Source organism: Equus caballus, chromosome 14 (assembly GCF_041296265.1).
Source record: "Equus caballus isolate H_3958 breed thoroughbred chromosome 14, TB-T2T, whole genome shotgun sequence".
NCBI classification, from domain to species: Eukaryota; Metazoa; Chordata; class Mammalia; order Perissodactyla; family Equidae; genus Equus; species Equus caballus.
In genome coordinates this window covers 54,428,300-54,445,181 of record NC_091697.1, presented here as the reverse complement: position 1 = coordinate 54,445,181, position 16,882 = coordinate 54,428,300, and the positions used below count along the sequence as shown (strand labels likewise).

The 16,882-nt window shown below is 44.2% G+C and overlaps 1 protein-coding gene and 1 non-coding gene across 9 annotated transcripts in view; both read right to left on the bottom strand.

The window, feature by feature from the left end:
- Positions 1-16,882, bottom strand: part of KLHL3 (kelch like family member 3) — a 133,971-nt gene that overhangs the window by 19,362 nt on the left and 97,727 nt on the right. For 7 of the 8 annotated variants that reach the window (XM_023617647.2, XM_023617650.2, XM_001504327.6 and 4 more), the window contains 4 exons: positions 16,279-16,428; positions 3,448-3,565; positions 2,846-3,043; positions 1,193-1,294 (listed from right to left, as the gene is read on the bottom strand). In XM_023617647.2, the coding sequence (XP_023473415.1) occupies positions 1,193-1,294; positions 2,846-3,043; positions 3,448-3,565; positions 16,279-16,428 (568 nt within the window). The remainder of the gene's footprint in view (positions 1-1,192; positions 1,295-2,845; positions 3,044-3,447; positions 3,566-16,278; positions 16,429-16,882) is intronic. The other variant, XM_070234277.1, reaches the window with a different exon arrangement.
- On the bottom strand, positions 8,149-8,208 carry MIR874 (microRNA mir-874). The gene has a single exon (NR_032941.1). It is a non-coding gene; the product is annotated as a microRNA mir-874 (primary transcript).

Here is a 16,882-nt window from a genome sequence, read left to right as displayed (position 1 = left end):
TGGCTAGACAAAGCACTTATATTTGGCAGACAAATCAATTTCTGTTCCACCAGGAGGATGAGATTGCAAGAAACAATTGATCTTGGTAGGAGGACAAAATCCTTGCCCTCGCTGAGATGACTGGTACAGTGTGTGAGAATAACATACTTTTAAATGACATTTTAAACTACACAATACTAGTACAGATTGGGAGATTCGGTGAGAGAAAAGAATCTTTCCATTAATGTCTAACTCACTGCATGCTACACTCTCCCCGAAGCACGTGTGTGTGTTCTGGTGTGCACACGTGAGAGAGAGAGAATGTCTGTGTACACGTCTACACAGGTATTCCAGTGAAATTAACACTGCAGGACAGGTTAACGAATCAGTGTTGTCCTACAAGTATAATGTTTTAGTCCAAATAATACTCTATGCTTAAATCTGCTGAATTCACTCATATTTATACAATTCCTCCCTATTAGCACTTCCTAATGGTCTAAGGAGTGTAGCACAGTGGAAAGAGCACTGGGTTAAGAGTCAGAAGACCTGGGTTCAAGGACTGGCTGTGCTATTTACTAATGAGAGACACATCACTTACTCCTCTGGGACTCAGTTTCCCCTTCCGGAGAATGGAGAAAATCTAAATCCCGCCTATCTCCTTCAGAAGGGTTGTGGGATCAAAATGAGAAATTGAATGTAAAAGACATTTAGAAACTGTCTAGCCAGGCTCCAGGCCTCACCCCTCCCTCTTGCCTCACCCCACACACCTTTCCTGACTAGAGCAGCACTCTACCAGCAACATGCCCTCCAGTGGCTGACTATTCAGACCCAGGAAGAGGTGCCCACCTCACTCAGCACCCTGTTAATGTTCAACACAGGAAGATGAGGACAAAATCAATTAAACGATTAACTCTCACCCTTCCACATGATGCTCCTGGGTTATATATGGACTCTGGATACCCCATTTTTCTCCCCTTCCCAAGCGTAACAGAGCTATCAACAAGCAGCCAAAGTGACAGGCTGGTGTTTGCCCTCTAGGTTCCTACTCCCCTCAACCCAGCTCACTCACTTATTAGCCTTGGCCCAATAGCTCGCTCACCTCTCTGAGTCTCAACTTTCCTCATCTGTTACATCAGGACACTGGGAGCTGACTCAGAGCAGTGACAAAAGGAACAAGCCAGGGCACCAGCCACCACCCACAGTGGCTCCTTACCCTCCACAACACCCACACCCACACTGCTCCGTCGCGTGTTCATTGGGGCCACGAAGAACCACTCGTTGGTCTTGTAGCTGTAGGCTTCCACCGACGCTAGGCCTGGGAGACAAGAGACTCGTGAGGTCCTATGGCGCCAGGCCTCACCCTGCTGTGCTAAGAAACAGTGAGGATGCAGAGAGAGTGCAGAGCTGGGGGCCGGAACCCTGGCCCCCTCCACCTCAGCACCACCTCCACCTCATTGTGCAGCCTGTGGGGCCTCCCTGAAACACATCTGCACTGTGTCTACTTGAGGGGACCACTGAGACCTGACTCAGGGCAGGCTGTGAGTGCACAGGGGATAACTGAACTGCCCTGCAAACATAAATCGCTAAACCTACAGAATGGAATAAACCACTCAAGTTTGCCTCACTGAACACCTATTCCAACCCTATTTTCCCTTGTCTTTCTCTATCTCAGAAGCTGTAAAGAGAAAACTTGCCCTCCCAGACTCCCCTGAAGCTAGGGGTGACCAATACAAAGTCAATGCACCTAAGCAGAAGTCTGGTAGGGATTTCTGAAATAGCCTGTGCTTTTCTGACACACGTACTACTCCTTCCTGCTTCTTGCTACACAGAACACAAACGTGTTCACTGGTGCCATGACAACCATCTTGTGATCATGAGGATAAGGCCAAGAGACTCTTAAAGAATGTGGTACCAATATCCCTGAGCAACTGGACCAAGTCAGCAACTGCCATCCTCTGGACTTCTTGTTTCATGAGTAAAACAAAGTCTCACATTTGTTTAAGCCACAGTTTAGTGAGGTTTTCTGCTAACAGCCAAAAGCAATTCCTAAAAGAAACAATGGCTCACTACCACTTTGTTCTCTTTATTCCCAGGTCTTGCTCACTAGAAGTAGGCTTTAGAGGGACTAGAGACCCTGGAATTATATGAGTGAGGCAAAGAGAAGGCTTGGAAAAGTTATCAATTGGTAAAGACACAAATAAAAATTCAGAGAAGTAAAAAATACTGTTTTTCACATCACTGGGGGCCAAAGGATATCATCTTAGTTTAATAGAGTTACTATCTGCAGAGACATCCACCTGGAGATATAAGGGGAGATGAGATCATCCCTCTAAGTCCATGTCCACTAGTAGTTTCTGATTCCAACTTTGAAGCTAGATAAAAGCCAGAAGCAAGGGAATACTTCTGCAGAGGCACAGCCTTGCAGAGCTTCAGTGAGGCGATAGAATGGCAATGGACAAAGGCTGCATGGCCTGAGCCGGGTCTCTCCCTGTAACTGAACCTCAGCTCCCTCATCTATTCAAAGGAGCACTCAGACTACAGTCCCAAGACACCCTTTTTCTAAGTTTCGTCTTCTGAGCAAATGGGTTCCCAACACTGAAAAGGAGAAAAGGACCTCTTCTTGAGTGCAAGGTCCTTCCTAGAGTCCTAGAAATGACAGCACGTGGGCAATTACATACTCTATATGCTCTACATGTAGGAAAGCCTAGCTCTGGCATCCAAGCTGGGAGAGAAGGAAGGATAGGTATGTCCTGGGGACAGTAGTTACAGAAGGACAGAAGGTTGGCCCAAGAACTGACTGAGCAAACCAGGGTTGTGTGGAGGATGTGTCCCAGGCTGGCATGCATGCACCACATCCAGGACCTACCAGTACTGCCATCAAAGCCCCCCACGGCATAGAGCAGGTCGTTGAGCACGGCGGCGCCCAGCGTGCTCCGGCGCTCCTGCATGCTGGCGATGGATGTCCACTGGTCCTTCACACCATCGTACACGTCCACGGTCCGCACACGCAGTGAGCCATTAAACCCACCCACAGCGTACACATGGCCAGCCATGAATACCACACCTGAGGGACAGGAAACCAAGGCATCAAGGTCATCTTAGGTAACCAATTACTCATGTCGATGAGGGACAATGGGGGAGCAAGGCAGGCGCGTGAATAATTCACCACAAAAGGTGATCTCCAACTTCAGATATTTGGAAGTCATTATGGGACTCATTGGATTTCTTTTCATATTTGTTTTTCTAATTTGTTTGATTCAAGCAAATACTTGGTTAGCCTGAAGTCCCTAAGTATATAAGAACTGACCCCAGAAGGTGTAGGTAGAAATTGGGTAGGTGGGGAAAGGAAAGGAATGGTGTCCGTAATGCACAGATGTTTGGGGAAACAAGAGCAGTGCGTGACTTTCAGCACCAAGCAGAGACACGCTAGGAAAGGCAGCCTGCGAAACGAGAGGTGGTGCTGCTCACCTGCTCTGCATCTCCTGGAGGGAAGCTCAGCAATCTGGTCCCAGCGCTCCTCCTCAAAATCATAGCACTCCACACTGCGGATCGCCTTGGGCGCCTGGCCACCGACCACAATCATGACCTCCAGAAAGACAAGTAGACATTAGCTGGGTCTCTCCAGCATCCGGATTCATGGGTGACCAATCCGTGGTACTTCCATAAGCTAATGCCCAGGGTCCGTGGGTGATCTGAGATGACAGTTTAGAGAACTACATACACAAAGGTGCTGCCCCTAATCACCAACAGGTATGAATATTCAAGAAAAGTCTAACAAGCCTCTTCCCACAGAAACACAACCACAAAGTTTAGGTTTCCCAAATGCCCATTTTCAGGGCTAGGTTGGGGTATATGCAGCCACTGGGGGCATCTTCTACAACTTCAGTGCCCTTAAGGATTTGGGGCAGGGGGACTAAATTTTATAACAAAATTAAGTATTCCAAAATATATATCAAAGCTTGAATATATTTTGGAATAGAGTGCAGAATTTGGATGCATTTTTAAGATAAAATTACTTCAAAAACACTTCTGAATGCATAGACTGCAGGGGGCACTTACTCGTTGCAGTATGGGGAAAAATTTGGTAAACACTGCTTTGTGGTAGTTACCACAAAAATGTATGTAACTGATGATGTACTGAAAAATAGTTCTAAGTAAGATAGTAGTGCACAAGTAAGGTTGTAGCTACCAGTGCCAGTCACTGCATGAAGTATGGTGTCATTAGCTCGTCCCAACAACTCTGTGAAGTAGATATTATCCACAGTGACAGATGAGGAAAGTGAAGCTCAGAGAACATAGGTGAAGTGCCCAAGGTCACACAGTTAAGAGTCGCAGGACAGAGACTGAAAGCCAAGTCCACTTGACACAGAGGTGAGGCCAGCCCTCCCCGTCTCCTGCTCTAGAGATGGGGGCCATGCAAAGACAGCTCACTACAGCCATGTTTTTCCAAGTGCAGGTCACATTTCACTAGTGAGTCATGAGATCAATTTAATGGATTGTGACTAGCACACTTTTAAGAGAACAGCACAGAAAATATAGTAAGGGTGTTATTTCATGAAATATTTGCTCTGGTTGTGTCTCCTGGATAGCAATTTAAACCTTCTTCTTACTGTAGGGTGTAGCAAAAAAAAAAAGAAAGCCACTGTTCTGGCTACAATCATAGAACTTCAGTATTTAATTGTGGTATCCCCATTGTTGTGACTTTTGCCACGTTATTAATAAATAAAAATTAAAGTCCCAAAGTTAACAATAGTTTACATAGTTTAATAAACTTGCATAAATTCATGGCTGTCCTAATGACATCGCTTTCACTCACTGGCCTTCCAAGATGCTTTCTTAAGTGGAGAAAAGGGGGTGGAAGTCACAGGCAGCCAATCAATGTAAGTCGCAGGGTTTTCTCATCACCTGTAGCCTGTCTTATTTACCCCAGTGGTTCTCAAACTTCAGCTGCATCAGAATCACCTTGAGGGTCTGCCAAAACACCCCAGAGTTTCTGATTCAGTAGGCCTGGAACGGGACTTAGAATTTGCATTCCTAACAAGTTCCTCATTGATGCTGATGCTGCTGTTCCAAGGTTCAGACTCTGATAACCACTGTTTTAACCTATGGGCCACAGCGATTTCCTCATGATGTGCCGTTAACACTTTTCGCCATTATGAATTACCACAGTGCTCTTTACTTCCCCACAATGTATTTTAAGGGAGATGAGTGACCATCAAAATCTGTGTGAGTTCACAGGAGTACATCCCTCAGGTGAACATTATCGCCTAAATGGGAAGGCAGAACCAGGGCTGACAATCACTGCTCAAAATCAATAGTTTATTCCCCAAGATTCCAGATTCAGGCTCACCCACTGCCTATGTGGGTGGTCACTGGTCAGCAGTTAGTCCACAGCTGTCTGTGGCCAAATGTGGGTGGCCAATGTTCAAAAGCTCAGAATTCAGTTCTGACTTCTGGACATCCCAAAGGAAGCCAGGACACATAGTCCAGGCCTAGAGCTGCTGCTGCTTCCAGAAATAAACGTTCTGCATTTGACTTTTGTTCATGCCTCGGCTCAGAGGGTCCATTGCTCTGTGTCAGGAGCAGGCCTTTTCAGAGAGAAGCTGAAGTCTACATTACTTATCATCTGCAATTCTTTGCTCAGATAGGCGTCCATAAGCAGTTAACGGGGATATTGATGAACACAGTTCCTCAGCAGACATAAGACAATGCCAAACTTACTCCTCCAGGGCCAAATGACTTGCCTTGCGTTCATAAACACACCTAGAACGTGCATCGTCCTTCTGTTTTTGAATTGGTAAAGCTGAAATGAAGTCAAACTATTGAAAAGAATTTCTTTGAAATCTGATTTTGGGGACTGAGAATGACACCAATTTTGAGTTTTCTTTCTGCAATGATCTCAGGCACCCAACACCCTCAACACATGCTCTTCTCTCTCCTTGAAACATTCTTCCCCCTTTTTGACCTCTCTACTTTAACATTCACTAATCTTTCAGGTGTCGGTTTACATATCACTTCCTCCAAAGCTGAGTTACAAGTCCCTTCTCTGAGATCACACACGCCCTGTGTTCTCCCATTAAAACTGCCCCATGCTGTGATGTAACTATCTGGTGACCTCGTCTCCCCTCCTAGACAGTGGCCCTGCCAGAGCAAATGTATCTGCCTCGGCCACCAAGATAACTCTAGGGCCTTATGGTGCCAGGTAAAAATGAGGACTCAAATATTTATTCGAAACAAAGAATGAATGAGTAGTAAATAGCACATGCAAAGAGTTAAATGGACAAAGAAAATACGCAGTTAAACGAAAATGAAAAAATAGGCCAGAATGTCACGTTCTTTGGCTAGGACACGTTGGACACCAGATTACAATTCTGGGACAGAATTTGAGGGAAAGGAACAAAATAAAAAGAGAGAGCTTTTCCCATCTTTTGACTCAACCACCAGAAGAAAGACTATTTATTCTTTGCACAAGCTATCAAGTTTCTTCTGTAAATAAAAAAAGGCAAAGCTTTCAGGGACCTCACCAAACCCAAGAAACTGTCTTCTGCCAGGGGAAGGGAGGTTCATTCATATTGGGGAAAATCCAGCACTGATCACTGAGAACTTTCATAGTAACACAGAAACAATATTATAGAAATTAAAAAATTTTTATGTTAAAGTAAAATCTGAGTATAAAGACATAAATAATACAGGACAAGGTATTCAAAATAAACTTGCCTTTGAGCTTATAAAACCACTGGTGAGAGATGACTTTTAATACTCAAAACTTGTAGAAGGATCTGGGAAGAGTAAACATGAGGTTTTGTGGGGTAGGACCATGGGTTTTTGAAAATGTGGAGATAGCTCAAGCCACAGGGAGGAGTAGGCGTACTTTCTGCTTCTCTCACAGGCATAAGAAATTCAGTCTCTATTTCAGGTCTTGCAAGGAGCCATCATACAAGGAACACTATGCTCATCGTCACATAATCGTGCAGAGTAAAAAGAACAAATGTCCTATCTTGAATACTAATGGATGGTTGTTTCCATAGATACCTGATCTTAGCAACCAATTAGACAAAAATGAGTATTCCCCAAAGTCCACGTGGATTACATCTCTGAAATTATAAACCTCTAGCTACTTAAGAAGACCACAGGATGTCAGGGCAAGAAAAGACTTGAACCATTCTCTCCCGCAAGCCCTCAATTTACATTTCCAGAAAAACTCAGACCCAAGGGGTCCAATAAGCATATTTCTTTCTTTCCCCAATACCCTTAAATCCCAATTAACTAAAGGTTTAAATATTTAGTAAAGTAAGATTTAATTTTACTAAAAAGATTTAATTTTCTATTAAAGATGCTTTAATAGAAATTACTGAGTCAAATCAGCTTACTTAATGATCACTATTTTTAACATTTATCCTTCAAGGTAACCCTGAGTAAGAACTACCAGTGGTCACATGGGAATCACAATAAAGTAAAGAACTGGTTCCAGGCTAACAATTATGCTAGACCAAACATAATTTAATCACTCAAACTGCAGTGCGCTTGGGAGTCTTGAAGGGCACTTCAGAGTCCTGACCCCAAGTCTCAGCGGCCACTGTGTTGAATGCTTTAGAAGTTCTGATGAATGGAAAACTCTAGTTGACAGAACACGGGTGAGCCAGACTAGACTTGGGAGGCGGAGGGTGGGCAGATGGCTACCGGACAACTCCCAAGGAAAACACTCTCATTTTGGAAAGTCAAATGGCCATTTACTTTAGGGAGATTAGCGAGACCATGGAAAGACTACCTGATTCCTGAGGAAGGAAATTTTACTCCCAGCATGACAAGACGGTTTTTAAACAAATACATAACGCTATCTCTTTCACATGGAAGGTTCTGACTCTACCAGTGTGACTGTGGGAGTGAGGGCAGGTTGGTCCCGCCTCACGATATGACTACCACTCTACGTCTGAAAGCCATTAGGTACCAGAGACTATCCAGGGAAAGGGGCAGTCAGTGAACAGAGCAGAGCTTTCCAGTGCACTTGTGGATCAAGACCCTAGCCCTAACCCATAGGTCGTTAGACCCTCCACTAAGGTCAGAGGAACAACCTGGGCTCTGCACACTTTTTTCATCAGGCAAGAGTAGAGTGTGTGTCCAAACTCTCTTCCATGACCGGTGAGCTGGGCAGAAGGCAGGCCCAGCCAGTCGGTCCCTCGGGCCAGGGCAGGAAGCGAGAGTCTCTCTTACCCTGGTGCGTGGGGCCGCAGGGCTAACACCAAAAGTTCATCCGAAGGAGCATGTCGAGGTCCAGGTGGAAGACTTGTCCCAGCAGGTTCCAGAGCAACAGGTGCACCTGGCAAGGACCGACCGCCAAGGTGCAGAGACAGTGGAGGTCAGAGAACCAGCTACGTGAGCGCAAGACCCGGCAGAGAGAGAGGGAGTAGGAAAGTGGTCTTTGGAGTCAGACACAACTGGGATCAAATATCAGCCCAGCCTCTAAATAGCTTTGTGGCCATGGGCAAGGCGCTGAACCTTGCTAAGCCTCACTCTCCTCACCTGTAATATCAGGATAATAGGATGTTTCCCCTCTGGGTGTCGGGAGGCTTAAATGACATAAAGCACTAAGCACAGTGCTTGGTAAATAACACACACTAAATGGTAGCTTTTATTGTTAGATCAACACCCGTATCATTACTATTGTTTAAAGCAGTTGCTAAAGAACAGATTCTCAATAAATGGTAGAAAAGGACACTTAACGATCTGTGAATGGGAGGGTGAGCACCACTAATTCCAGCAGTGATACTGGGGCTTTTTCAGCACCCTGAGGTGTTTTCCAGGTGTGGCCTGGGTCCATTTAAAGGGCCAAGATGGAAGAGGAGCAGTGCCCACCAGCAGCCTGGCCCAGGTGAGGAGTCATCCTACCCACCCTGCCAACAGCCTTGTTGCCAACAGCCTTGTTTCCAACAGCATCTGCTGAAAGCAGGACATCCCAACTCAGGAGGAAGCCACCCACTTCCAGCCCAAATGGTTTTTTGGTGTCATTTTTAAAGAGTTCAATAGAGATGTCAACTGAACTGAAAAGTCAGTGAAAAGTGCCAGGCTCAGTACATCTCCAAAGGGTTTATTTGCATCTTCCTGGAAACTCATTTCTCTGTTGCCGTCTGTGCAACAGGGTAATGTAGGAGTGTTTGGAGCAGCTAGGAGACAGCCTCTGGTTGTCCATGGCAACCCAGCCTCAAGGAAAGTGCTGGGTAGTGAATGTGTGGGAGCCCAGATGATGCTATTAGCTGTTCCGGCTTGAATATGTCAGTATGATCTGTGCATATACAGCTCAGGAAAATACAGCCTTATTAGCCTCTGCAGCTATCTCAAGGCAGAGTTCTATTTCTTTCAGGGAGAGGGCTGGACTGGCAAACAGGTTCACTGTTGAGAACAGTGCAAATCTCTCTCCACCACTTTGTTTCTCAAAGTCAGCTCTGTCAGAAAGCCTGTCTGGACTGAATTCATGAAAGCCCCAACTGGCCTGCCTTTGGAATTCCTGTGGCTGCTCCTCCAACTATCCCAATTATCTCCTAACGGTCTTCTCTTCCTCCACTCATTTGCCCACAGATATTTCTATCTTACATTCCCAGACTTCTGAAAAGTCTCCAGAGGGCAGGAATCAGGTTTCTTTCCATATGGCACACAGCTAAATTGCTTTTATGAAATTTGGAGGCAGTATGATGTTTAACAGTTAAGAGTACAGGGTCTAGAGTTAGTCATCCTGGGCTTAAATCTCAGCTCAGCTATTCACTAGTTGTGCTTTAAAGATAATTCACAAATTCTTTGATATTCCTCCATTCAAGACATGGAACTTTATTCCCCTCCCCTTGAGCATGGGCTAGACTTACTGACTTGCACCTAGCAACGAAAATATACAGAGGTAATGGGACATCACTTTGAGAGTAGTTATAAAAATACTGCAGCTTCTGTCTTGGGTGTGCTTTCTCATTCTCTTGTTGTAGAATCACTCACTCTGGGGGAAGCCAGCTGCCATATCATGAGGACACTCAAGCAGCTTACAGAGAGACCCATAGGGTAAGGAACTGAAACCAACAAGCAACCACAACAGTGAGCTTAGAATCACATCCTCCCCAAACAAGCCTTGATGACTGCAGGCCCAAAGCTCGACTACAACTTGATGAGAGGCCCTGAGCAAGGGCAACCCAACTAAGCCTCTCCATTTTCCTGCCCACAGAAATTGTGAAATAATAAAAGTTTGTTGTGTTAAGCCACCAAGGTTAAGATAATTTCTAATGCAGAAACTGATAACTAATACATAATGAGTAGGTGACATAACCCAAGATCCAATTTCTTCATGTGTAAAATGGGGGCAATTAGAATTGTGAACATCCTGTGAGATAAATGTACATCAGTAGCCCAGTGCTTGGAACATGCTAAGAGCTCAGCAATTGAGATCTGCTCTTACCATTATTGTGGGGTTAGTACTGTGAAGGGGTCAAAAGCATAGGCCTTGAGACAGCCAGACCTGGATCCCAGCCCTTGCGCCGCCACTTAAGAGCTGTGAAACCCTGGGAAAGTCATTCGATCTCACTGAATCTCTGTTTTCTCCAACATCAGAACTTCCAGAGTTGTTATGAAGATAAAATAAGATAATATATATGAAGTGCTTTTCCCAAAACACAAGGAAGCTGTATTTAAACAATCCTGCTTGTATAATCATCAAAGCCTTTGGTGATAAGGACACAATGACCCAGGGAAGCAACAAAGCACAAAGTACAAATTACTGAAGCGGCCACCAGAGGGTGGGAGCCAGTGCTCACCTGCAGTCATCTAAACCAGTTTCTGGATGTTTGCTCTCAGACAACTTGCATTTGACCTTGGAGAGAGCTTGGGCCTCAGCTCCTGCAGAAAGCTTTCCCAACCCCTCGGCCCTCTCCAGCTCCTAGAGTGCCCGTACCTCTACTGTGGCACTTACACATCCACTGTAATTGTCCTTTTACATCTGTCTCCCCTCTGCCTAATCTAGAGCACCTTGGGGAAGGGACCAGCTCATATGAGTCTTTGTGGCTCCAGCAACTAGGCCAGTACCTGGCGACTGGTGACTTACTGTACATGTGTTGAACAAGTAAATTAATAAATTTATGAATTAATGTATGATGCATGCATGATAGTTCATAGTTTATTAATGATATTGGCTTTGTTTAATCTAAGTGCTTCACAACCCATCTAACCCTACAGGAACGACAACTGGATTCATTCAATACTGGACTTGTGGGCTGAACGAAACATTCTAGGGTCAATCTAAATTAGTGACCAAAAGAGGATATAAAGTAGGACGTAATCCTCACTACACCCAAAAGCTTTGAACAGGCACTTCATCAAAGAAGCAATAAGATGGCAAATAAGCACACGAAATGATGTTCAGTATCATTAGTCATTGTTGTTGTTAGCGCCATCAAGATGATCCTGACTCCTAGAGACCTTGTGTAAAGCAGAGCAGAACCCTGTCCACTCTTTTTTGTACCATCCTCCCATTTTCCAGCACTATGTCAGACAACACTCTGCTGCTATTCATAAGATTTTCATGGCCAATATTTTTGTAAGTAGGTGGTCAGGCCCTTCTTCCTAATCTGTCTTAGTCTGGAAGCTCCACTGAAACCTGTCCACCATGGGTGACCCTGCTAGTATTGGAAATACCAGTGGCAAAGCTTTCAGCATCACAGAAACACACAGCTGCCACAGTACGGCAATCTACAGACGGGAGGTGTGGTTCCCTGACCAGAAAATGAACCCAGGTCACAAAGGTAGAGCACCAAATCTTAACCACTAGACCACCTGGGCTGGCTATCATTAACCACTGGAGAAATGAAAATTAAAACCACATTGAGATAGCACCACATACCTATTAGAATAACCAAAATTTTTTTAAATAGATAATACAAGTAGGTGAAACTCTGGAGTAACTGGAACTCTCGTACATTGCTGGTGGGAATGCATGATGGTACCGCCATTTTGAAAAACAGGTTTGCAATTTCTTTTAAATATGTACTTACCATACAACCCAGAAATTCTACTCATAGGTATTTACACAAGAGAAATTAAAACATATGTCCACACAAAGATCTGTAAGTGAATGTTCAGAGCAGCTTTATCTGTAGCCAAAAATTGGACATGCAAATATCCATCAACTAGTGAATGGATAAAGAAATTACTGCATACCCATACAATGGAACATTACTTAGCAATAAAAAGGAAAGAACTCCTGATACACGCAACAACGTGGATGAATCTCAAAAGCATTCTGCTAGGAGAAAGAAGCCAAGCTCAAAAGGCATGATTCCATTTATTTGACATTCCAGAAAAGACAAAACTGTACGGACAGAAATCAGATCAACAGTTGCCAGGGGCTGGGGGTAGACAAAGGGGCTTGACTACAAAGCAGCAGAAGGGAACTTTCTGGAGTGATTAAAACATTTTATATTTTGATTGGGATGGTGGTTACAGGACTATATGCATTTGTCAAAGTTCGTCAAATGCATCCCTAAAAAGAGCAATTTTACTGTGTATAAATTACTATACCTCAGTAAATCTGAATTTAAAAGAAAACAATCTGGGATGTTGATAATGGAAAAAGCTACGCATGTGTGAGGGCAGAAGGTATATGGGAAATCTCTGTACCTTCCCCTTTATTCTGCTGTGAACCTAAAACTGCTCTAAAAAAATAAATTAAAAAAGGAAGGAAATGTATTGGAAATGCATCTCTTAATGAGATGAATGGGATGTTACAGTGCTTTAATTAAAAGAGATTTTGCTGATCAAAAAAAAGAAAGAAAGAAAATGATTTTTTTTTTATCTGCCACCAAAACCTGAAAGCTGTTTCCTGGGAGGCAGTGTGGTGTAAGAAAAAAAGCACAGCCTCTGGAGTGGAACAGACCTTGGTTCAAACCCCAGCTCTGCACCTAACTAGCCGTGTAACTGGGCAAGTTACTTAACAGCTCTGAGTAAGCTCAGTAAAGCAGGGATACGGATAGTCCTGACCTATTTTCATGACGATTTATTGAGATGATGTACAATCTGATAATCCTCAACGCGATCATTTGCTCAGCACATCCGCTTCCTCAAACCCACAGTAGGAGATCCTCTCCTTAATTTAAGTGCCCAAACAATGGTGACAAGAATAGAGCTTGAAAAGCAGGTGGGACAGTACATACAACTTTAAGCCATTCAAGGATTAAAGACAAGGGAACAATGAGGCAAAGAGCAGAGGTGCCTTTTTTCCATTCCTTCAACAGATTCAAAGGAAGTCCTGGTTCCAGTTGCCTGTGGAAGGCTACATGTCCAGGGATATGAACATTTTCATCCTGAAAATAAATGTTCCCTAGGGAGTAGAGGTGACGGGGGACGACTTTGGCCTCCTGAAACACGGGATGGGCTCTTCTTAACTACAGACTCAATACCCAGGGGGCTTCCCAGCATGCTTAGTCCCAGCTCAGACACAAACTTGGCTTTGATTTTTAGAACTTTCTTTTTGTGGGTGAACGTGGTAAAAGCTAGATGTGGAGTCTAGAAAAGGAGAGGTCACTGGGTATGGTCTCCACACACAGAAACTGGGCCAGCTCCGCACTATTTCCTTGGCTCCAGAATACACTCCCCAGGAAAAGACTGCATTAGCCTGATATCACATCGGATGAGAGCCTCAGTTTCTAAAGAGAAAAGTCACAAAGACACACAACAAGGCCAGCTGAAACCCGCGACATAAAAACCGCCTCCACATACAACCACAGTGCACCTTAGAATCCGTATTCTCAAGACACAAAGCTTGTGGAATTTAGATCATGACCATGGGTGGCATTCAAATCGATGGGGGAGGGAGGTTATTTACTAAAATAACTTTGGGGCAACTGGCTCATGATCTGCAAGACCAATAAAGCTGATTCCTACCCTCACTCCTTACACCAAAACAAATAATTCTAAGTGCATCAACGATCCAAATGTAAAACAGAAATCATAAAGGTACTTGAAGAGAACATGAGAGTTTGGGTTTTTTTTTTAATCTCAGAGCAAGGAAAACATTTCTCAGTATGATGAAAACCTAAGCTATAAAGAAAAAAATAGATTAACTACTTAAAAATTATTTGGGGGGATTCAAAAAAATGTGATAAACAAGTTTAGAGGCAAACTGCAAACCAAGAAAATAATACTTTAAATACATACCAAGGCTTAACCTCTTTAACCTAAAAAGAGCCCTTAAAAACCCTAGATAAAAAAAGTCGAGTCCAACAGAAAAATGGGCAAAGGACATGAACAGCGAATTCCCCCTCCAAAAACACAAACGCCAATAATCGTATGAAACCAACATTAATCTCACTCACAATTAAAGAAGTGCAAACTAAAACAAAATGGCGCCTTTTAAAAGATGTTTGATACAGAAATGTTTATAATACTTAAGAAATGGAAATTATTGCAAAGCCCATCAATAGAGGACAGTTAAATAAATAAACTTAAATACCATGTACCTATTACAATGTAAATGCTGATTTCACCCATGTTGGTAACATTGAAATGGTCTGTAGCATATGGCTGAGGAGGAGGAAAAAAGATTTTAATCTGTGTAGCAAGATTCGATTTATCTAAAAGTATACATATTTATCTATTTGTGAATAAGTGCACAGAGATATGTCTGGAAGAAAATTCACCAAAATGACAGCAGAGACTGTCCCTGGATGGAGAGATTTCAGGTGATTTTTCACTTTATTTTGAAATTCCAGTATCCTTTTAATCATCTACAATGAGCACATATTTCTATAATTTAAAAACTCTCAGTTATTTTCTTTTTGAAAAATACAAAGACGTTTCAATGCGATATTTCAACAAAATAAAACAAAAGGCATCCACACGCAGTAAAGCAAATGGCCAGTCAGACCAAGGCCCTTGCCCCGTGGCCGCCCCTGCTAACCAGCAGGAGGCCACAGGAGGCAGACAGGTAGGTACACGCACTCAGGTTTACAAAGGTGAAGCAGGGCGCAGGATGGCACGGGTTCAGAGAACAGGTTTAGAGGGTGAGACATACTCAACTCAAATGCTGCTTCTACCACATCAGCTATGTTGACCTGGGGCAAGTCTCTTAATCTCTTGAACCCTTAGTTTCTTCTTTGTGGAAGTGGGATAACTGCCTCTACCTTTTAGGGTTGTTGAGAGGATTAAGCAACGTGATACCTTCAGCTCACTCCTTGGCATATAAGCAGCATTCAAAACATGTCAGCTGCTTGTATTATTACGTGGGACGTTCGTAGCCTTCATTCACATCACAACCACTACATTTTCCATGACCCGGGGTCACAGAGCAGAGCAGAGAGAAGGAACAGCAAACCTTGGAGAGTCCAAACATCTGGTCTCGGACAACAACCTGCTTCTCAAGCCCTGTGAAACCCTTCCTGGAAGCAGCAGGTGAGGAGTATGGCAGTCAGCCCAAAAGAGGAGGTGGTGAACGAAGAAAGGGCCTAAATAACCCCCAGTGCTGCCAACTGTGCAGTCGATGAGCAATACAACTTACTCCTCTCCTCCCACCTTTCCTCTTGGGTTGACTAGAACCTTCCCCCAGACAGCAGTATGTTAGGATCCTAGAAAGACTACTCGAATGCCAAGCCAGAAAGAACTTTAGAGATCGTCTAGTGCAGCATCCTTCATTCTGCAGATGAGGGACCTGAGGACCAGAGGGCAGGGCACTTGCAGGGAACCAAAGCAGCCAGTACCCAGCACAGATCTCCATCATGGAGTCCCTCCTATGCGCATCCTTCCTTTCCCTTGCCTGCCCCCTCACAAGGTCTCATTTTCCCTGTTTGCATCTCCTGCTTCATTACCTGTCAGACACTTTCAGGCCCCTTCTGTCCTCTGGCAGCCCTGATTGTCCTTTATGGCTCTGTGGTGAGGGAAGGAACCAGACTAGGACTGTTCAGACTCAAATAATGGCCTAGAAAGAGGACAATGATGGCCATCACTGTCAAGACCCACACAACTAACCCTCTGCTTCCAATAGAAACAGAGCCCAAACCATGGTGTGAAACAAGAAGGAGGGAAGATGGAAGAGCTCCGAGTTATTCTCAAACCTCTCTGGTGACACTGGAGGTTATCTTGAATCTCTTAAGAAAGACAGACCCCAGAAGAAAGAGGTACCAGCAGATCGAGAGGAACCAGCAGACTTCATCTCCTAAGTGGTAAACACAACCAAGATGCAGGGCAGCCACGGGCGAGGAAAGACTTGGAGGCAGGAGTGGAAGGCCACTTTCCCAGGACACGGTCCTGACTCTTGGCAGTGACTGGGCTGGGCCTTACCTTGGGCAAGCTGACTGGAGTCCTGGGCTTGGTCCTTGGGTTCTTAATCAAGAGCCTCTGATCCAGAGGGAGCAGATGGTATTTCATGGCTTCGATGAGGAAGTCCTTACAGGTGTTGTTATTCTTTATCAAAGCTTCTTCTTCGACTGTCTGGAGGTAATAACCCACAGGTGATCCAGGAGCAAAGCTCAGCCACATTTCCCAAGCTGCCTCCCCAGGCTGTGTCATTCCTGCATTCCCACACTCATTCATACCCACGCCACATGATCTCAGACCTCAAGAGAAAGGTCCACAGTTGGTGCTCACCTCCTGCATTTCGTGAGCACAGTGGAGTAAGTGATTAAGTTCTGGAATCAAACAGACAGGGACACAAATCCCAGCTCTACCATTTAACTCCTCTGATCCTCAGTTTCCTCTTTTGTAAAATGGGCAAATTAAAGTTACCCACAACCTCACTGACTATGTGTTTGTTTATTTTGAGATTAGATTATGCAAAAACAAAGACAATTGGTTGTCCTGAAAGCTTCTTCCCACATGGTTTGAATGCATTATAGTGTTTAGGGAAAACGCTCAAACATTTGACATGAGGAGAGGGAGGAAAAGA